Source organism: Thunnus albacares, chromosome 2, assembly GCF_914725855.1.
Source record: "Thunnus albacares chromosome 2, fThuAlb1.1, whole genome shotgun sequence".
Lineage (NCBI taxonomy): Eukaryota > Metazoa > Chordata > Actinopteri > Scombriformes > Scombridae > Thunnus > Thunnus albacares.
The window spans coordinates 19,256,108-19,278,794 of NC_058107.1; the positions used below are offsets into that span (position 1 = coordinate 19,256,108).

At 43.6% G+C, this 22,687-nt stretch overlaps 1 protein-coding gene across 1 annotated transcript in view; it reads left to right on the plus strand.

Moving 5' to 3' along the window:
- The window catches only part of setbp1 (SET binding protein 1), a 36,683-nt gene extending 22,556 nt beyond the window's left edge, over positions 1 to 14,127 (plus strand). Inside the window, exons 3-7 of the mRNA XM_044370360.1 lie at positions 954 to 1,375; positions 1,877 to 3,805; positions 3,928 to 4,135; positions 4,241 to 5,306; positions 9,229 to 14,127. Of these exons, the coding sequence (XP_044226295.1) occupies positions 954 to 1,375; positions 1,877 to 3,805; positions 3,928 to 4,135; positions 4,241 to 5,306; positions 9,229 to 9,734 (4,131 nt within the window). The 3' untranslated portion in view covers positions 9,735 to 14,127. The remainder of the gene's footprint in view (positions 1 to 953; positions 1,376 to 1,876; positions 3,806 to 3,927; positions 4,136 to 4,240; positions 5,307 to 9,228) is intronic.
- The last annotated feature ends 8,560 nt before the right edge of the window (positions 14,128 to 22,687 follow it).

Below are 22,687 nucleotides of genomic sequence, written 5' to 3' on the forward strand. Positions count from 1 at the left end.
TGTGCATGTGCGCTTGCGTGCCTGTATGTACATGCTGAGAGGCAGGCCTGTGGTTAGGTTACATCTCCCTGCAGCGCAGCAGAACAGTGTCTTGTTGCGTCATACTGAGTCTGTTAATAACAGGCTAAACCACAAAGGCCATCCGCTGCTCTATTTCTCATCTTCTAGCAGACACTGATTATGCGGCAGTGATATATTAAGCAGGGTGCTGTTGTATAATACAGTATATCAAGCTTTTGCATTTTTAGTTTTTACATGGACAAAGCTGGGATCTGAGTGAAGGTTGACTTCAGACTTGTGGCCATTCGCTGGAAAAATGTTGATAAATACACAGTAAAAAAAAACATATTTTATAAGCAGTTGAGGGGTTGACAGTTTGACAGTGTAAGTTACAGTTATGAACAGTGCAGGAGAGTTGTCAACAAAGTAACATACAGTAAATAATCCAGGATCAGGCTGTGTGTACTGCAAGTGACAGGGCAGTCAGGGACACGGCTGAGCTAGGCTACTGTGTTTAATACTGTGTGCAGTCAGACACCCCCACCTCCTTCCCTCCAGCTCTCACAGCATGCAACATCCTTGCCACAGGAATTTAATTGCTCTGTAAACAAGCCTTTTGTTTTGTTGCACACTGTTTGCTCATGCACACAAGATGTATTAAAAGCCTCAGTCCTGCCGTGAAAGGAGAAGAATGTCATATCAGAGCACAACAAATCACCGATTTGATATTTGCTGACAAAAAGAAACTGGATGCAGAACTGGATGCTGGGCTTCACAGGCATTATCTCTCTGTAGGCTGATGTTATGAAGATATGAAATAGAGGAGTCACAGTTCTATGATCACATTATCATTATTATATCATTTGTCTATCCCTTCAGCTATGTAATGCTTTCTTGTTACTACAGTATGAATGTAGTAACCCGTCTTTGTTTCTCTTCTCTGTCATCCACAGACATATGAGCGCCAGTTCAGAATGCCTGAGCAGAGAGAGGGAGGCCTGCTGCAACTACTGGGAGATCACACTCCGCCTAAACACCAGCTTCGCAGCTCCCTCCTTCCTGCACACACACACTCTCACACACAGCAAACACAGCACACCCTCACGCAACAATTCCAACACATCCATGCACACCAACACCAAATCAATCCTGACTGGATCACGTCTACAGCACCTTCTGCATCTCCAGCCAATCCTGCAGATTCTGAGCCAGCCAGAGAACTGGCAGGAGCAGGTAGAAGCTCTTTGCTCGATCCAACCCCACTTTTCTCACGAACAGTGACACAAAGCCCCTCACCTCAAAGATCCCTGACTCCAGACCTGCAGATGCCAGTGGTTACCGATGCCAGTATTCTCAACCTGACCTCTCTCAGCAGGTATGCTTCATTTTTCCATGTGGTGGATCTTATGATCACACAATGCAGTGGGGGAAAGTTGATGCAGTGTTGTTTTGTGATATTTGCAGCAATATTGTATATAGTATATATTTTTTTATTTGACTATGCCATTTGCAACAATAATAAAAATTGAAGTGAGATGAACAAGTGAAAATTTCATCTCATTCAATTACACAATTACCACAGTTACCATTCAAATTAGCTAATAAATTGCAAAATATTGCAGAATATCTTATTGTACAACACAATATTTTAAAAAGAATCATTGAATCAGGGCTCCATTGTCATGATAACATCATATTGTGAGATATATATATATCATATTATTATCCTCTGGTGATACCCACCCCTGAGTATGGTGACATTCAAAAATTTTAAATGTTCATACTGGTGCTGATTGTATGATATTAGTGAAATTTAAAACATTCTTTCTCTCTACAATCCACTCATCATTATTCCTCTGTGTATACATCTCTCCAGGGGGAGAGGTTTGCAAGAGGTCAGTGAACAGCTCTTTGGGAACATCAAGAGGAAGTACGGCAGGAAGGACTCCCAGAGGATGCTCTGTAATCCCCACAGTGCTGATACACCATGGGGAAGACCGCCAGAGAAAGGATCGGAGAGCCCTACTAATTCAGAAGAGAGGCAGAAGTACAGGCAAGAAGAGACAGCTGAGCGCTTCCATGAAGAAAGAGAGGAAAGGAGAAAAGAGGAAAGAGAGCGAGCAATTCCTGGGAGGAGAGGAGATGAAGAGGACCGAGGGATGCCCATGCTGACAGAAGAAGGGAAAGGAAGAAAGAGGCGGAGGAGGCCTTCTTTTGACGAGTCATTTTCTGTAGAGGAGCAATCACAGCAACGGCAGGACTCTGACACTACAGAGAAGCACCAGCCTGGGCCCCCAGAACCCAAACTAGCACATAAGATGGAGACTCACAAAAATGATTCTAGACTCACAAGTCAGGCTGATGTCAGTGGAGAGAGGACAGATAAAGGCGATAAACGGGAAAAGGGAGAAAGGGTTGACAGAGCAGAAAGAGGAGAGACAGTTACGAGTGGGCCTGACCCGGAGTTAGCTTTGAGCATAAATAGAATGAAAAAGAACCCAGTGGGTCGTCCTAAGATCAGCACAGACGCCCTTAAACACAGAGAGCCCACTCACAACCACATCAACAAACCCAATCTTTCCGCAAATCCCAGACTACCTAGCCCAAACCCCAGCCCAAGCCCCAGGGGTAGCATCAGTCCCAGCCCCAGCCCTAAACCCAGGGCTAACATTAGCCCTAGTCCTAGTCCTAGACCCAGGACGACCCTGAGTCCTAGCCCGAGCCACAGCACGAGCTCCACAGCCAGCTCCAGACCAACCAAGGCCAAGGACAGATGGTCCTACCTGAAAGCAAAAAGCCACGCCAGCCTCACGTCACCCCAGAGGGACAACCGAGGTAGCCCATTGGCCTTAGCTGACCCGCCCTCAGCCTTCCCCATCACCCCTTCTAGCCCGCTCTACACCAACACTGACAGCCTGACTGTCCACACACCCATTAAGAGGAAACGAGGACGTCCCAAGAAACAGCCCCTCCTAACAGTGGAGACCATCCACGAAGGCACCTCCACCTCACCCCCAAGCCCACTTGCACAGGACACCTCTGCAGGGCTAAACCGCAGGAGGAAGACACACACACTAAACACATTAGTGCAAATGGCTTCCACGACCCCCAGCGCCAATTCTAACAGTCTGAAACTAAAGCGTGGCAGGGGCCATTCCAGACCAGTGAATAAGATGAAACTTGGAAAAATGCAGAGCATCCTGAATGAGATCCTTTCAGGTTCCAGTCAGAACGGCACTCTTGCTCTGAAGTCATCTTCTGCCCCTGTTACGTCAGCTATGAGTGCTATGGCATCTACCATCGAGGCTCGGCTGGGAAAACAGATAAATGTCAGCAAGAGAGGAACCATCTACATTGGTAAGAAGAGAGGGCGGAAACCCCGAGCAGAAACCCAAGGCTCCAACCCTCCGAAAGCCACTAGGGATAAACCCCCCCTGTCTGTGTCCACATCCAGTCTCTATGAGAGCCCTGTAGTGCCTTCCACCACCTCCTCTCCCAGCTCCAGTGCTCCATCCCTAAGAGCCAGCCACTCTGATGCCACTATGCCCAGTCTGCAGCCCATCTCAGCCCTGCCCTCCAAGCCAATAGGCAGGGGCTTCCTCTCTGGGGGATGGAAACTGTCTCCTCCACGCCTTCTGGCTAATTCACCCTCCCACCTGTCAGAGGGCGCATCAGTGAAGGAGGTGACCCTCTCCCCTATTAGCGAGTCCCACAGTGAGGAGACTATTCCCAGTGACAGCGGGATTGGGACAGACAACAACAGCACCTCAGATCAAACTGAGAAGGGCCCTGCCTCTCGACGAAGGTGCAGTACACTGAAGCTTGATTTAAAGTATTTTGTTGTTTTATACTTAAGACTGACATAAATGCATGCAAAGGTTGTGGTTTTAATGTGATTTTATAATATTTTATGTTGTGTTCATACAGGTACTCATTTGATCTGTGTGGGTTTGAGGCTGCGGAGGCAGCTGCTTTGGAAGCATCCGGCAGGGGCAGCAGAGCACGATGTGAGCGGCAAGTAACTGCTGTGGACAACTTTCTGTCACAGCAGGAGAAGAAGCAAAAACATCATCGGCGGAAGAGGAAGTGCCTACAGACCCGGGATCATCTTCACTTTCTGTCAGAACTGGAGGAGGTTAGAAACATATTACATTCTGTTTGTAATCTTTGACCAAGCACTGTAACATGCAAATGCATTGTGTATTTTCCTAAATGTTTCCTCTTTTCAACCTCTTTCTAGGTTGTGTTAAAGCTCCAGCAGCTACGAGTGTCTCACAGACGATACACCTGCTACCCGCAGCACCCATATCCCTCTATTTTCCGCCTCAACTTCCATCATTACTACCCTGTTACTTATGACTCCTACCCCTGCGACTCCGGATCGTACCTCCGCAGGAGTGCTGATCTGAAGGCTAAGAGGAGACGTGGCCGTCCAGCCAAAGCCAGCGAGCCAATCACATCAAAGCTGCCTTTTGTTCAAGGATATGGTTATCCGCTGGCAGGGGGAAATTACTATGCAGCACCGTATGCCATGCCTTACGCACCCCCTCTGAGTCTGGGCTACTTTCCCCCGGCTCCCCAATTCTACCTGCCCCACCACTCGCTAGGACCTGCACCGCCGTCTCCGTTTATGAGGCCTGCTGTCCCCCCTCCTAAGGCTTTCCACTCAGGTGGACACTCAAAGCTCCAGCCAGGGGCTAAGCTCCGCAGCAGCAGTGGCCCACTCCAGGTGCCCTCTGTAAGAGGAGAGGGCTTGGGATCCCTGGGCAGTGGAAGTGCAGGTGGTCTTGGAGGGGTTCGCCTCCATAAGAGGAAGCACAAGCACAAACATAAGCACAAGGACGAACCCCTGCTTTCACCGCGAGACCGGCATGAGTTGGGTGGGCTCTTCAGTGGAGCTAAGACCAATGCACGCCTCAGCATGCTGAGTGACAGGAGGGACTTAGCCAGTCAGGGCTCTTCAAAGCATCTGGAGAAGCAGCGGGGCAGTGGTAGAGGCTCAAGCCTGGGATCCAGCTTAGGGATGTTTGAGTTGGACCAGCTGTCCACACACTCTCTTTCTGACAACCAGTTCCACTCCCGTCAGACTGGACAGCCAATAAACAGCCTCATGAGCAGCTACAGTAGCCAATCGCAGCGGTCAGAGTCAGCATCTGTCCTCTTTTTGGGGTCACAGGAGGACGAGTGTGGTGGAAGGAGCAGGAAGACAAGGCTCCCTGTGTTTGGAGATCAGGGCTTAATGTCATTCCAAACTGCCAGGCAGGAGCCAGGACAGATGAACAAGTGCTCCAGTCCCTCCCTCTCTGGTAAGAACCACTTACATTAGGATTACCTGTTCATTTTTGAGCTACAGTGTGTATTTACACAAGAGTGCACTCCCCTTTTGCCAGATCAGAAACCCTGATGGGGCCACAGCGGGAATGGCTTTCATTTTGACAGGGGCAGCATGGTAAAACGCATTGCTTACTTTGATGATGTGTTGGAGGTTTGAGGTTAGCCAAAGCTGCAATAACAGCCTGTTTCTTGCTTGTCTTCATCTAGGCAGTTCACTTATGGCTACACTTTCTATGGCTACCTCACAATAAAAGCCATCCATGGTTCACCTGGGGAAAGCTTCTAATATGAAGTGGTTAGGAAGGACGTGTTCAGCTGTCAGTAACGGTAGCTTAACACAGCAGTGGACCTCATTACAGAATCAACTGCAAGGCAAAGGAGAGCAGATCATAAACCAGTGAGACTCCTATCTGTTAGATTGAAGTTGGAACGGGAATGTAGGAGTGAAACAAAACTACAACTGACAGTGACTCCCACAGTGTGCAGGAGCTTAAAATAAGTGAAAGCTAAACATAGCAAGTGTTTTTAAAATTACGCTTTCTTTTTAGTCACCTATGTGACCACAGGTTTAGCCAATGAGTTTACTGTGATGTTGGCATAGCTTGGATGAAGGTTCCTTCCCTTCTGTGAGGGAGCACTAGATTTGCTTCACTGCGGCTAATGCATGCTACATCAAACCAGCAGAAAAAATTACACATATATAGTTAAAAAGCATTGGAAGCCAGTTATGTATAATCTTAACCTACTAAGGTTGCAGAACATAGCTAAATCTGGAACATGTTGCAAAAATGATTGGTGTCCAGTATATTATTTGGTTCCCTTGTGGTAACAAGCTTGTTATTTTCTGGTGTAGAGACTTAATCACATATTTAGTTAATAGGGTTAACCCATTTTAAATGTAGATGGCAGTATACTCTTCAAGGTGATTTATTTATGAATATGCTATGAACAGCATTATCAGGACTTAAAGCAGACAAAGAGGCAGGGTAGCCCAAAATTCTCACTACCAAACTAATGTGTATTTTGGTACATTCTGTATTCTGCTGTCTTTGAGCACATCTGGCTGGGGATAGAGAGAACGTAATGCATGGATGGAGACGACTATAATTCACCAATCTCTCCTTCCTCCCCTCCCTCCCTCCCTTCCTCCTCTCCTGCCAATGCCTTTGCCAGAGATATATTATTCACACAGTGTGATTTATTTTCTACAGACACGCCGTAAAAGGCCCTTGCCTGTGTTAAAAGAGCTGGCTGGCAGCCAGGGGTTTAATGACTGGGGCCTAGTCCAGTGGCGGGGAGGAGAAGCCAGGGGCTCAGTTAGAATACACCCCCCACCCCAGGGGATCCAGGACGGATGACTCATACACACTACCCCCCAACCCTGCACACTCCCCCCTTGTCCATGTTATCCCTTTAGACTCTTCCATGTCCTTACCTTTTCCCCTTGTACTGCTTTTGCAGCTCTTGCCCTTACTTTCCTCTTTTGCGTGAGCTCCCACAATTCCCACATCCATACGCAGACTTCCCCTTGTTCCTCCGCCTCTTCCTCCCCCTCCCCTTCCCCCTTCTATCTCTCTTTCCTTCTTCCCTTTCTCTTTCTGCTTTTTCCCTTGTCTCCCCTCCCCCTCGTTCCCCCATTACCCTCTCTTTTCCCTATTCCCTCTGCCCCTCCTTTAGCATGACTTACTGCTTCACTTCACAGCTTTAGCCCAATTAAAATACAAGCGCGTGTGCATATACATGCGTGCCACACAACCATACATGTACGCATGCACATGTAGGCATGGACCCACTCTGATACATACACACACATCCAACCACAAGCAGATATAGATGTAAAATTCATATTATTCATATGAGTTTATGAGTCATTCCTTCATATAACTAATATGTTGTGATTTTAACGGTTTTATTTTTTGAATGCATGTGTGTATGTGTTTGTCTGTGCTTGTGTGTGTGTTCCTCCACTAATCAGAAGGTCTCACTGCAGCTGACAGCAATCTCTCATATGCATATTTGCATAAAAGCAGGTCATCTTCTACTGAATTAATGAGAATAATTTCCTTTGAGTCAGGCGACACGTTCAAACACATGCATGCACGTTCATGCGGAGAAACACTCACTCTCACAAAATAACATACATCAAAGATCATTTTATCTTCTCTGAAACCTGGTCGCAGCGACTGCCGGGGCATTGGATAAGTGAGCATGTATCTCTGTGTAGTAGTGACTTCCTACTCCACAGAGAAACAGGTCCTCAGTGCTATACGGCCCCTCACACTGCTGAAGGTCACCAGTTTTATGTTCCGTGTATGCAGCTCATAAATTTCTGCTACTTTGTAGTGTGTAGTGTTTGTGTGTGTGTTGTGTGTGTGTGCGTGTGTGTGTTTGTGTGTGTGAACTGAGCTGAGCGTGTGCACTCTTCTGTGTAGCTCATAAACTACCGCTACTTAGTGCTTTCTGCATTAGACTAATTTCACTGTCTGCCCTGAATTCTTGAGCAACAATAGAATGTGATGTTCCTCTGAGTTTTAAATTGAGGGTGGTCAGGCCTCTGTTTATCTTCCCTTCCCCTTAGTTCATTACCAAACCCATCACACTGGAGCTCTAGCCTCTTAAACTCTTAATGTGCCGTTTAACATTCCCTTTTAGTTTCTTTAAATGTTGAAAAAACACTGTATATCAGTATCACATATATGTATATTCTGTATTTGCTTGATGCAACATTAATTTAAGCTATGTGAAGCCTTAATACAGGAGTGAAATATTCAGACCCAATTCAGGATTTAAATTCAGGACTGTTCTGGTTTAATGCAGTCATCATGTGTTAGATCACTGTAGAAACCTGCTACACTGTATCAGCAGGATTCTGGAGGAAAAGAAGAAAGGAGATGGTAAGAAAATCCTGGAATAGCAATAAAAGCTCAAGAAAAGAGCATGAGCATGTTGTATGCACACTGCTTGGGGACTGGTGGCTGATTGTGCTTTTCCTCCATTTTGGCTGTGGCTCAGTCTGAGCCCCGGGAACAGTGCCCAGACGAGGGGGGGGGGGGGGGGGAGGGGGGGCGAAGAAATGGGACAGAGATGGGAAACAAAAAGAATGACAGAGACGGACCAAGACCAGGAAGCGGTTTCTGAAATAGAGAAGGAAATGAAATGGTGCAGTGTTACCAGTTTAATTGAAAATTAGAGAGTAGCATATTGCCGCCCATGAAGGGTAGAGTGGAAAAGAGAATGAGAGTGATGGGTAAAGGGGGAAAGAGAGACGATAGAACAGCGTGTAAAGGGCATACTGCCCAGTTCACCAGAGTGAAGGAAACAATATGGCTCCAGTTTCTTCTGCTCAGCCATTCTGAACTGCTGAATTCATTATTTGTGCATGTTGGGCATGTGTGTGTATGTGTCTGTGTGAGAATGTGTGTGTGGATAAATTTGTTGATATGTGTGTTTGCATTTGTGTGTGTGTGTGTGTGTGTGTGTGTATGTTTTTTTGGCAGCCTGTGCTCCAGATGCACAGGGTTGTTATTGTGTAGCGACATATTAAATGGTTGAAGGAGACATTTCTGTGGGTTTCCTGCTAGCAGAATGGGATCTCCTCCTCTCCCCTCTCCTCTCTGCTCTCTAGTAGACAATTACAGGATAGGATCTGCTCTCCTGGCTCAGCTGGGCTTTGAAAGGCTTACATGAATATGTCAAAATTAGCAGGAAGCTCTTGAAGTAAAAAAAAAAAAAAAACATTCTCTCCATGAGCTACAGTAAATTGGCATGATGTCTTTCCTGGCCTTTCCAAGGCTCCTCATTTTGCATAAAAACTCTTTTCTCTTTATGGACCTTGCTCTGCTATTTATTTACCTTGTGATGTTTCACCATCGTTTTCACTCTCTCCCTTCCCAGGTGTTCCTGGTAAGCGGAGGTATAAGCGACGAGAGGTGGAACAGATCCAGAAGGATGTGAGGAGGATGCATTCTTTGAACTTTGAGCATGTGCAGAAGATCCTCCGTGCCAAGCGCCTGCAGCGACAAGCCAAAACAGGAAACAATGTCATCAAAAGAAGGCCTGGACGGCCCCGAAAACAACCCCTAGAAGAATCAGAGCTGGCCAATAGGAGGGAGGAACACCGGGCTGATGGTCGGGTTTTGGACATGTTGGCCAGTAGGAGAGGTGATGGGAGGACTCTGGGGATGCCTGTTCTGGAGAGGTGTGACAACCTGCCAGGTAGGCAGAGCCTCAGGCCAAGTTTGACCCCCGAGCCTCTGGAGTTCTCCAATCATGATTCCATCTCAGCAACAATTGAGACAGTGGTGCATCAAGCGCGGTCTGTGCTGCCGCTGGCCAAAGGAACGAAACGCAGAGGCAGGGGCCACAGCAGGGACGAGTTATGGGCTCCCTCTAGTCAATAGACCTGCAGGAGAGAGCAACTCTGTAAATGAACGGAGAACGGTTTAAGGAGTCAGTGCTGTTTCAAGCCTATCAGATGCAGTGCCCTTAATTCTGGCACTCCTCGGTGCACTTTGGCTTGTTTCTCCTCTCTGATTTTTTGTGAGGACTACAGTGGGTCAGTGGAGGAGCAGGAGGAGGGAACACTTCCAGTGCCATCCCTCTGTTTGCTAAACCCAACCAGACATGAGCCTTTCAAGGATTCATTGGACCTTCATTTAATATGGCACTATATGGTACTATTTGATACTGAATCTGATGCTATAAAAATGTGTGGTACTTAAGATAGTGTAGGATATTATGTGATTCTTTATGTATCTGATACAGTGATGTGTATGGTACTTTATGATACTGTATCTGAATGTGGCTTCAGCCATATATTTACCAGCAAGGGGAGGGGGAATGGTTAATATAAAACTGTGCAGCTCTGCTTATTTTTGCCTTTCTGAGGAAGTTTGTCAAAGACATGTGGGATAATACAGCAGTAATTAAGCCACCTTACCCCTATTCCTTATCCCTGTTTTTGCTCTCACCCCCATGTACCTTCCTTGTTTTCTTGCTTTCTCTGAGGAGTAACTGATTCTTCCTGGCTGCTCCTCACCCCTGGTCCCACTCCCTGCTCAACACTCACCCCAATTCTTTAGCTCTCCTTGTTGCCTGGCACTCAACACCCTCCACCTTTGTCCTCTCATCTACTCCCAATCATGTTTTACATCTCCCATCGCTTGTGCTCCTTCAACCTACCCCCCGTCTCCATTTATTTCTCCTTCCCTGCTCAGGCCTTTCCTGGGCAGTGACATAAAGGCAATATGGTGGATGAGACTGTCCCAGACTGTACATAGAAACAAAGTCCACTGTTGCCTGCCTTGTACAATGGGAAACCAGCTCATAGACATGTACTGGCATACAGTATATCAAATAGAATTGTTGTACCATAGACAATGAAAGTTGTGTATTGTTTTATAACCAAAAACAGACATGGGTGCGACTCAAGACAAGTTTGTTTTCAGACAGAAAGAACCACATGTATTCATTCATACACTCATTATTATGTTTATATCCAGGGGGCATTGCATACAGGAGGAATATCAGGTGTGTTTTTGGTAAACCTTAAAATTGGTTTAATGCACTATGAAAAACCATACACTTGCATCAATCAAATGCAGCACTTACATGCTTGTTCCAGCCTTATGTTTTGGCCTTCGATGGTGTGGATATCCATTCCAGAGAGCATGCATTATTTTTAATCAATTTGTATATGCAGGCTGCGCAGCCAAAAGCGTCAAACCGAAGCCCAGAGTCTGAATTGATTGGACAGTTCAGCAGAAGAGGGCTCACAGTCAGTGTTTTGAAAGCTAATCCCAGTCTTTATACTTTCAGTTAATAGCCTTGGAAAATATTTTTGGGAAAGTAAATCAAAAATCCAGTATTTAGATTTAGAAACCAAAGTCTCAGTATTCAGTGTGAGGATGTATAATTTAAAAAAAAAAATCTAAATCAGAGTTTGACAAACTCTCCACCATGTTGGCACCAATGTAAAGCATTCCTATGTGCACTCTAGAATGTAGCCATCTTGGGTTTCTTTGTGTCAATATGTCAAGTCTTTGTTAAACTCTACCTACAGAAGTGGTTTCTCAAATAAGTATTTCAGAATATAAGCAATGGATCAGTGTTTCTTTGGCAACTGTGTTCAAGTTCTGTTTCAGGAGATTCTGTTTTCTTCGGGCGGGGTGGGATTCTCAGTTGCAGCAGTTCAACTTGTGCCTTATGTTTCTTTCTCTCACCAACTACATTTGTCCTGAGAAATATCAAGTGGCAAAGAGTATCCCAGAATTTGATCCAAAATGTTCATGATTGTTCATATGACGCATGTGTCTTAGTTATCAGAAACCCCGACACTGTTCTTTCACAGCTTCCAAAGTCAACATCCTCTGTCACCGAGAACTGTCTCCCAGCTTCCTCCTAGCTGTTTGACCCATATCATCAAAACAGAACTAGAAGGGCTGGACTGATGAAGATGATATGATATTGTGGTATTAAATACACATCACAGACTGGCCTACATACTGCATTGTTAGGCTTTTTAGCAGTGGTGGAAACAGAAAGGTCCACTGTATCAGATGTGTTTCTATCCAGTGATATTGATTGTACTCAATGTCCCAGATACATAATTGAAGATCACTTACTCTGCCCAGTAAATAACCGGTTATTTACAACCTATAACTGGTTATATGCTTGGCAGAGGAGGAACAGAGGAGGTTGTCATGGAAACCACGTTCTCATACATTGTTGTTTGCTATGCATCAGGCCATGCCTGGCAATGACCTTAAAAGGAATTTCTGTTCTGGGTCCACCCTTCAACAAAGAGAAATAAGTGGTCTTATTTACTGAATAAAATGAATTCATGTAACAAGAATTGTGAATAATACCAGTAATAATTTGTAATAAGTTGTGCAGAAAGTGACTATCATTTCATGAAAACTATAGTTACTGCAACTCTATGCAGTACAGCCTTAACCAGATGTAAAACTACAGTATTGAAGTGTTTGTTGTAAATAGTGTTAGTATGTCCATCCTGCATGGATACCCGCTGGGCTCGGCTATGCTGGGACTGTCTCCTAAAACCACAGTAGACCTTCTCTCTGTATCAAGACTGCTCTAGACCCAACACACGGTTGAAGAAATGACCACGGTTTTACTCTAATTGATTTTTCTATTTGACAAATTCTGCTGTACATTGACAGTCATCGTTCCAGTCAGTTAACTTACACAGAATGCTAAAATAATTGCCTTATTACACCTTTGAAGTTCTTGGAGGATACAAGCCCCGCTAGTAGTGTACTCGACCAAAAATAGGAATCCCTGCTGACTAGCAGCTATTTTGCCTGCAGCCAGTTGGGGCAGTGCAGTAGCATGAAGAGAAAGCGAAAGGAACCTGAACCTGTATGTGTGTGGAGTTCTCAGAGGAAATAGCCAAAAATACACACGTCCTAACGTTAGTGCGCTTAACCTTGCTTTGCTAGATGACTTTCCGCTGGTCTGCAGTCTGTTGTGGTGAAGATGAGGTCTAGGTATGTGGTGTGAGAGTCGTAGAGAGTACACACGCTTTGCAGCGTACTCCTCTATACTGTGGTCAGTCAGCGGTCTCTGATGCTAGAGTTTAAGACCCCAGGTGTTGTCTGTCCTGTCTGTCTCTCCTACCAGCCAATGCTCCGGTGCCTTCTAACACTGACAAGTATTGTCCTAATCCAGAGCTTTCACTCTACACAGAGACTGCAGAGGGGATGTGGTTGTGAATAGGGTTCAAGGTCACTGTTGTTGTATTGTATTTAGCAGCTAATCTGGACCAGTGGCTACAGGACGCCACTAAGCACTGATGTAAGGATCTTTAACCTTGTCTTTGGTCCATACATCAAGGACAAAGTGTTAGTATTTGACCTTAGATCAGTGGTAGGAGTGCATTTACTGTGGTGCACACCTATCAGTTCACTACAGCAACTAGGATGAGATATAATGGCACCTAAATTTTGATCACCCCCCATTCCCTATGTAGCGTGCTGTGATGAGTGTCCTACACATGGAGTGAGGGGTCACGTGAGACAGAGCCTCATAAATGTACATGTAGTCATCCTCACAGCATATGTTACAGTTCTAAGCTATAATGTTGTTCAAAGCTGAAAATGCAGATGAAGCATTGAGAAAACCAATAAATGTACTTCTTTAGAGCACAAAGTGAGCTCTTCTAACAGTGTGGGCATATTTTAGTTTGTATACATAGTGTATTTGAACCTTTTTCTAGAGTGGGTTTCCTTTATTTGCATGCTCAACTTGATTGTATGCATAAATATTTTAGACAAGCTGAAAGTTGAATTTCAATTGAATTTGGAGCAAGACTTGTATATTGTTTGATATGTTTCTTTTTGTAATGAATTTTTTAATTCATGAAGCATTTTTGTACATTGTATGAATATTAAAAACTGCAAATATTTGACATATAGAGTAAATACTAGATGCGCATGCATATGCATATATCCTTCACAGTATGTATGTGTAAATGTACACATATATTTTGTATTTGCATTTGCTGGCATACAGATATATGTCTTAAGCACATATATACATGCAATATATATGTATATCCATGTCTGCTGGCATGCTTTTGGTCATGTTTATCTTTCATGATCTTGTAGGTTCATTTTTATGTTTTTTAATTTCTCTTTCCTCAGAAAGAAAAGCTCATTCTTTTGCTACCCTTCTGTTGGCTGGCAGCGTTGAGCACTTATTAAGAAGAACTACAGTTGAAGTTGTTCATGTTATCCATTGTGTGAAATAATAAATGACTTTATTGACAGCTAATGGTGGCACATATTTTCTTCTTTCTGGTTATGATTGTATTGTATCTGATCTCCTAAAGACTGCCTTGTCAAGTGGCAGTCAGAGATAAGGCTGACCAGTTGTTTTATGATAAAAAAAAAAGAAATTGGGAATCTGCGTGTGTTTGAATCCATGTGTGTTGTATGTGAGTGTGTGCAGCATGCATGTGGGTGTGTGGGAGTGAGATAACAGGAGGACTTGCTGCACCATAGTGCTGAATGTCAGATGGTCCCAGTGAATGAGTACTACCCCACAAAGTGTGTGGTTGTTGCGATTAAAAGAGAGGGAATCCTCTCATCAGATTATGCTACAGCCTCACTCACTCACACTCACACATGCTCTCACACATACCTACACACTCTTTCTCTCTTACATGTTCATTAGCCAAGCCTACATCTCTAAATCCTCCCTGCACTAGCCCATCAGTGTCAGTTGTAGGTGGGCTGGGCTGCAGGCTGCTCTGTTATTGGGCAGAGCTGAGTGGGAAGTGCCCCACTATTGGCTGCTGCCAACTAGTAAAATTCTTCTGTTACCATGGTTGCAGGGTGAGCTGCCCAAATGTGTCTCATTGTATCTAGTGGTGCTGATGGAACCATTGGCACCACCGGTGCTGTGCTGAAAAAATCTCCCTTCTGATGGAAGTCGAGGTTGCAGTGAAGCTGCCTGTAAATGAGCCCTCATGGCCTCACTCCACCTCCTGCATAAGAGAGAGGATGAGATAGATCGGCAGGGCTGTGATCACGATGAAACAGCACAGAAAAACACATCCTGCATGAAGGATGCACTGTTGAGCCGGAGCAACACTTAAAGGGAAAAACAGGATCATCAATCTGATCTGCAACGCATGAATTTCATCACCAGATTTAGTGTCATATTTAGTGTTCCCTAAGACAGTGTTGTTCACTACACAAGCTCCAGTACAGAGACTATATAGAAACATAATATACAACATTCTCAATATTGGGATGAAAGGTTGTGATGACTTAAAAGCCCACAGTTGGAGTGTCCCGTAATAATCACAATAAGATTATTTAACTCAAAAAAGGGGCCTCGACTAATTTCCTTGGCATGCCCCAGCATATACATACAGAGATCAATCAGTAATGAGTGTGGGGATTTTGCACACATGCAAACTTAAATGAAAACTTAAAAGCACATATATAATTGAACATTTTCACAAAAATTGTGACTATGGAACTTTTTCCAGTAATATAAGGTACAATATATTTCAGCTGGTCAGTAGGTGGAGCCCCCATGCTGGACAAAGAACGTAAATCCTTGAAATCTTGTTGTTCCACAAGTGTGCAAAAATCCTTCCAGAACCTTTTAGCCGTAAATAAAAATGTTATGAAATCTTATAAATCATATCTTCTGTGACATCTCTGTGTGAGAAAAATATTTTAGTACAATTATAGACGTGCTCAGTAAAAGAAAAAATATTTGAAGCATTGAATCAGTGTTATGATATGGTATCTGGAGATACCGACTGTAATTGAAATATAGAGATGGAGGCTTGTACTCAGAGAGTGTAGGAGGAGGACAGCGATTATAAATTGTGGTGCTCAGCTGGGGCCTGTAAGTTTATTGTTTTCAAAGTTAAACAACCTGCTTTTTAAGGTAAATGTTCCAAAAAAATTGGGAGGATCTTACCCCCCCCCCAATCCTCAGTGGACCAGTCTCGTCTTGAATGTAGGATTTAGGGTTGAGGGAACCTGACAGTGTGTGTGTATGTGTGTGTGAAAAATATGTATGGTCCAAGCTGACCAGGCTCTGCAACACTTGCTGCCTCACACATGGTGACATTTTGGCAGTGCAGGTGCACATATGCTGCAGCAGGACCAGTGATCATACCTGGAGTCACATCAGGTCTTAGTGATGCCAAGCTTGCTCTGTTTCAGGTGGACAAGTAAATAAAAAACAAGATTTCCCATTTTATTGAACCTATTGGAGACAAGGATTTTTACCTTTCCTGACAAGTGTGATTGGGGCAAGTTTAACTCTTTGTTGATTTTGGTATTTAGTTATTATACCAGCACATATTGGAGACGCTCACCTTCGTCCTGCACCTGCTGACACAGAAGTTGACCTTGACACAAGACTACAGTTAACAGCCAAGTAACTGCTGACACGCACATATGTTTGAGCCTACTTGAGAGAAAATAAGGAGTCAGTGGTCTGTAGTCTTAATTTGAGACTTGCTGAAAGACAAATAAAACCAACTAGATAAACCATTTTCACACCACCGTGAATATACTTGGAATATAAACTGAGAATATGTCTGATCAAAAGCACCGTTAAGTTTCACTTTGCATTGCTTTAGTGGTACTTGTCATTTGCTTGTGGAGAAGAAAAAAACAGGCAAAAAATGAGACCAAACACCTCTAATTGATAAATTGCTATCAGTAAGAGCCAAACAGTGGCAAAAAGGACGCACTGCAAAAACTACGGGCGACAGTCTCCCACAGACACAAAGACAGTCCAACAACGACCCAACAATGGCTGACTGTGGATTTGGTGTCAGTTTTGGGGTTTTGATGGAACTTTAGAGTGTAGCATAGGAGTGGGCGGGGATTTGGTGATTACATTCTCAAGTTATCCTTTCTTCCTACCAAATTCTGCCCACTTCCTCAAACTTGCACAAATCAGTGTTATGCCACAGCATATGCGCTGGCAGCAGTGAACTTTAGAAGACAAAACAAAACATTTGTGGAAGAAAATCAAAGGCTGCTGCTGTCGTTGGTCTCTGCACAGTTTTGCTGACAAAGTACTTTAAGTCTCATCATTTCAACCTCTGCAGCATAAACATCTGAAGTTTGTGTAAACTATCACAATTGTTTGTATTGATTTTTGTCAATTTTTCTCCATCACTATGCTAACTAAATCAGCATTTGTACCTTTGGAGTCAGTTTCCTTCATAATTTCTGGTTACATTATGGTTACCTTTTTAATATAATCTTCATGTGCCCCCAGTAGTGTTGAGTGAAGGTCCACAAGTAATATAAGCCTCAGGAAGCCTACTAAATTTCTATTCAGCACCATGTTTGCTATTTCTGGCAAGTTTTCCTTTTCTCTTATTGTGTTGTTGCTTTCAGGACTACGAGCAGGAACATTTCTATATGCACAGCACGTCACCCCAATGTCATTTTTTGTTAGAAAAATTCAATTTTCTTCTTTATTAGCCTCACTGTGATTGCTATATTCCTAAGTGCTGCTGTGTCCCTTCAGTGAAAGTACAAAAATCCTCTTGGTGAAACTCTGCCAACAGAGCCACATTGGTTAAAAACTGGGATCAAAAATGCAGCATTTGTCTTTACATCTACTTACTCTCTCTAGTCTTCACGTTTCTTAACCAAACATATATTTAAGATTCATATTCAGCTCTTAACAATGATTTAATTCTGAGTCAAGATGCATGAGTGAATGCAAATGAATGTCACTGACTGTTTGAGGCACGTCCAAAGCCACACAGACCAATATACAATAAACAGAGCATTAAATTTACAACAGATAATCCTGTCGTCCTGGCCAACTAACCAGGAAGCCTGCTGAGTAACCAAACATCCCCTAAATTTATCTCTGTTGGTGTTTTCAGAGGATGACTATTGCTTGTGTTTATGAAGATGGATAGAGTGGGCATCATCTGAACGCACCCCCTCCCTCCCTCCCTCCTTTCTCCTTCTCCACTGCAGTGATGGCAGTGATGGGAGACACCATCTGGTGGTGAAATGTATCAGTGCGGCTCCAGCCCCTAGTGTCACATCCATAGGACAGAGAGCATCATCTATCTCACTGTGGTCAAAGCAATAAATGTGACAGGTACACAAAACCCAGTGGTCCAGTTTAAGAAGAGGGAAGATGAAAGGTTTCCACTGATTTAAATGATGAAAATCTGAACTATGGCCCTCAAGCATTCAAACCTGCACACACCACTGCTTTATTCATTGATCTGCTTGAGAGATCAGTGCAGGAATTACTGTAGCTGAAAGTTGGTTATGTCTGTGTGTGGCGCAAAGAGGAAAAAAAACAAAAAAAACCCACCAGAGATATGACAGAATGTGTTCTGCATGGAGCCGGCCACTGTTGCCACGGTGACAGTGTGACTCATGGCAGTTTGATTTGGATTTAGAGCGGTGCCCTGTTTTGTGTGTGATCTGTGTGTGTATGTGCATAAGCATGTGTAGCAATATATACCTGCCTGCATGTACTATACTAAATACTTGTATAGGCTTATAGTTGCATGTTGGTGGGGTAAGAAAAGAAAAAAAAAAAAACCCAGAAAGACAGAATTTCCTCTGCAAAGTAGAGAGTAATTGTCTACCTCTCTCATGTCTCCTCGGTCACAGTTAGAGCCTTTGTTAGCAGATTGGCTCTGCCTGAGTCTTATTAATGATGCCAACACTTACTGTAGGTAATGTGCCTTTTTGATGAGAGTAGGCCACTTAATCTCTCAATTCAGGCTCCTTCTTGCACACACGCACACACACACACACACGCACTCTCTCTCTCTCTTTCTTCCTCACACACACACACACACACACACCTCCCCCTCAATCCTCCTAATAAGCTGTCTCTCTGTCTCCTGTAATTTGGCAGACGAGTCTATTATATGATACAGTCATATTTTATTAATGGACCCCCGTAGCGAACACACACACCCCTTAGTGGATGAGATTATGTGACGCACAGGGAGCGTGTCTCTGTGTTAAAAATGATTTCAAGTCCTCGGTTAGTTTTCATCTGCACCGTTTGTCTGCTGTGTTGTTAGTATTGGGCTGGAAGGCAGAACCACAGGCATTTCTGCTGAAGTTGGCACTGTTACTCCACACTTCATTACACTTTCATCAGCTCAGTGATAGCATGGAACAGTGTGACTTCAAAAAGGCCGAAAACAGCAAAATAAAAGAAAACGTTCAATTACAGAGTCGAACATTTCAGTGAAATATTCTTCTTGTCTCTCTCCGGCTCTCTCCTCCTCAGTGTTGTGCAGATAATTCATCCCATATGTTTCAACAGTGCCAGGCATTTGCAAGCTCTGTGGTGAAGTACATTCCTCCAAAACTAATTTGCTCATGTACTATATTGCTTCAATGATATATTACCTAACAAATTTAGTATTGTTTTTGCATTTCTGATTGCATCGCATATCTGATATAACTTCATATATGCATCCATATTATAAAGTGTATTGACTTCTCTATTTAGTTACTTTCATCTATAGATTGTCTCGTTGAGCAAAGACACAGGAAATCAGATAGATATGGCTGCCTAATATTCTTTTTTTGCCAAGGTTTTATTTGTGTAAGATATTTATATTCATCTGTAATTTTACATATTATGCACAGAGTCTGATAACTAGCAGGTTTTGCTTTAATGTCAGCATTTTTTTCATTTCTAAAATGGTGAAACTCATTTTGGAATAAATCTTCCGCAAATCAACTCTTGATATGACAATACCAAGTGTCTCTCTCCTATTTTCTCCCTCCCTCTCTCCTTTCTCTCTCTCTCTCTCTCACACACACACACACACTTTGGTCAGCACAAAAGATAATGTGTACTGCTCGGAGGATGAAAGAGGAATTCCCCAACAGCAGACACACATGCAAATTTGCTTTCTCAGTGAGTGCAGATAGCAGTCATATCTTAAACACTTGTGGTGGAAAATCTGCATTACAGTTAACAAATTATTCAACATTACTGCAATATAATATAGCGACATAGCACAATGTAATATTTCACAGGGCTTCAAATAGATGTGAATTTTACATAAAGGATTGACCGTAGCATCTGTATGATACCCCATAATAAGTGCTTTAATTCTAATCTAAATAATAACTTCCTGGAGTCGAGGCAAACAGTCAGCACAGTGGACCATTCCTCTTGTTGTCTAGTCTTGTTGGAACAGATGAATGGATTAAGTTCTTTATCAGACTGTTTTACTCATTTTTTCCCATCCCTTCTCTTATGCCTGCAGTGGCTTGTCTTCATCGGCCGACAACAAGGAAATATTATCTGATTGTTATTGCTCCAGGAAATAGTCCAGAACAGAATAGCAACAAAGATAACAGAACATCCATTGCAACACCTGTATGTTTGCGCATGTAATGTTATCCACGCAGATCTTCACATTTTCCCAACATATGCACTGACATGCACACGTCTGGATATGCGATATGTGGCATGTGTGTTTACACATAATGAAGAGGAGTGATGCTTTGAGCTGTCAAGGTTTGACACTGCGTGACAGTCAGGAGTACCATGCTGAGACAAACGTCTGATTAGACTCAACGGACTGGAACTGATTGGCTGCTCATTAGACGCGTATGACAATGTTTGCTTATGTATCAACATATAGAAATGTTCTCAGGTAGTCATTAGATAGAAACACCTGTGCAGACATTTTCGTGTGTCAACAAAAGTGTGTGTGTGAGAGTGAAAAAAGAGAACCAGCTCTCAACCTGGGGCTCTGGACCCCCCAGGCAGCTCTGAGAGAAAAAGGTCTGCCAAATGATTTATGTTATGAGAAAAATACTTGCAATGCATAAATTTATGTTCATGTTTTTAATCTTTGTGATAAATACCTAATGTCTGAGAAATAATGAATATTTACAGCCCCTAGGCGCGCACCGACAATTAATCAAGTGAACTGGCTTGATAACAGGGAAAATAAAGAATCAGCGTCTGGTGTCAGAGTTCAACGTTCGGTTGTGTTACTTCTGCAAAAGTGGGTCACTTCAATCTTTGGGGTCCAAAGGCAGAACATGCTTGAGAACCAATGCTATAGAGAACAGTAGGTACAGTCTGACCTCTGCTGCAACTCCATGTGGAACCAGTGGTGTTTTTTTGTCTCTGTCTGTTTCAGTTCCAGCCCTGCGAGGCACATTACATAACTACACTATTATTTTTCCATCCCCTGCCTCTCTCTGTCTGACTGACATAGCGGGGGGAATACAGATCCAAACAAGGCAATGATAATGACTCGTTCCTCTCTTTTGATCAGTCTATTTGTCACACCCTGTCTCTCTATTTTCTGCTTTTTCTTCTGCTTTCTACCCTAACAAACTCTCTCTCTATTTCTCTCTCTCTGCTCCACCACAAGTTGGTTCGCTTTTGCACCCAATGTGGTACGCTGGCTTTCCATTAGTTCATTTCCCTTGCTTTGAGAATGCGCTTGCATGCTGTGTATGTGAGTGTGTGTGTGTGTCTCTGTGTGCATACATGTGCACATGTGCGTGTGTCTCCTGAGCCTCAGAACAGTATTATTGTAAACATATCATTTGATGGGGAGAGTGGTTCAGGTTGTTGGCCGGCTGCCCTGCTTTCATTTGGAACAGAGCTGCCAACATCTGGACTGTGTCAACACTCACTGACAGTGTTTGTGTGTGTGTCTGTGTGTGTGTATTGGGGTCCCTGCCTCGGCCCCAGAGCTGTCAGCCATTGGATGGGGAACAGATTTGCTCAGATTAATCAAAGGTGTAGCATTAATAAAAGGAGCCCTATTCCTCCATGCCTCCAGGCGGCCATTTTAAGAGCCTGGGAGAGCAGCCTCGCATCCTCCAGGATGAGCTGTAGTCATATGCAGGCCATGCGCAGGCACGCAGGTACATGCACACAGCCCGGGATGTGCTTTCAACTGAAATGGTCACAATTTAACTAAAAATGTATGTTCGTCTCTTCACACACGGTGAGGTGTGAGTAACAGTGCAGTGTTTCCTTTAGACAGGATGCTGTATCTGATACTTTACTGAACTGTAATCTAAGAAACCCAAATTAGAATCTGTGGCCACCCTGGATGAAAAAGCCACAAATCCAACAGAGACCAATAAAATATGTGTTATTCATCTGCTGAGTAATGTGCACAACCTCTTTCATTAATTTATTTTAACCCAGGTCAGGATGTGTAGCCGCCGTAGATGCACAACTCCCAAAACTTTCACAGAGTGGAACTCAAAGGGAAGGAAAAGAACAAATCTTACTTCATTAATTTATGTAAACTGAGAGCAGATGCATCGGAGTTATTGCTGTATACACACACACACACACAACAATGATGTGAATGTTGTAAGAGTTGAATAGATCAAAACTGCTGTGGGGGTGTGTGTGTGTGTGTGTGTGTGTGTGTGTGTGTGTGTGTGTGTGTGTGTGTGTGTGTGTGTGTGTGTTTGTGTGCGTGTGAAAGAGCTAGACAGACAGAGAGACAAGAAATTATATCAATTATAGGCTATGATTAAGTTATTTTAACTCTCTCCCCATCATGCCTCTTATAGTAGTTTCAACTGTTATTTGTGCAAAGCCGAGGCTATAGAGTTTCCTTCCTTTTGTGGTGGCATGACTACATCTTAAAACACACACATACACACACAATATACAAGAAGTTTATAATCTTGTGGTTTTTCAAACCATGAAACAAACGCTTTGCACTCTGCAGAACATTCGATCCCCTCTCGTGTTTCTCTCCTTACCAAACTTTATCTCTGACATCAGTTTGTGTGTTTATGTTTGCATTTGTTAGCGTGCATCTATCTGCGAATGCATACTGTATGTG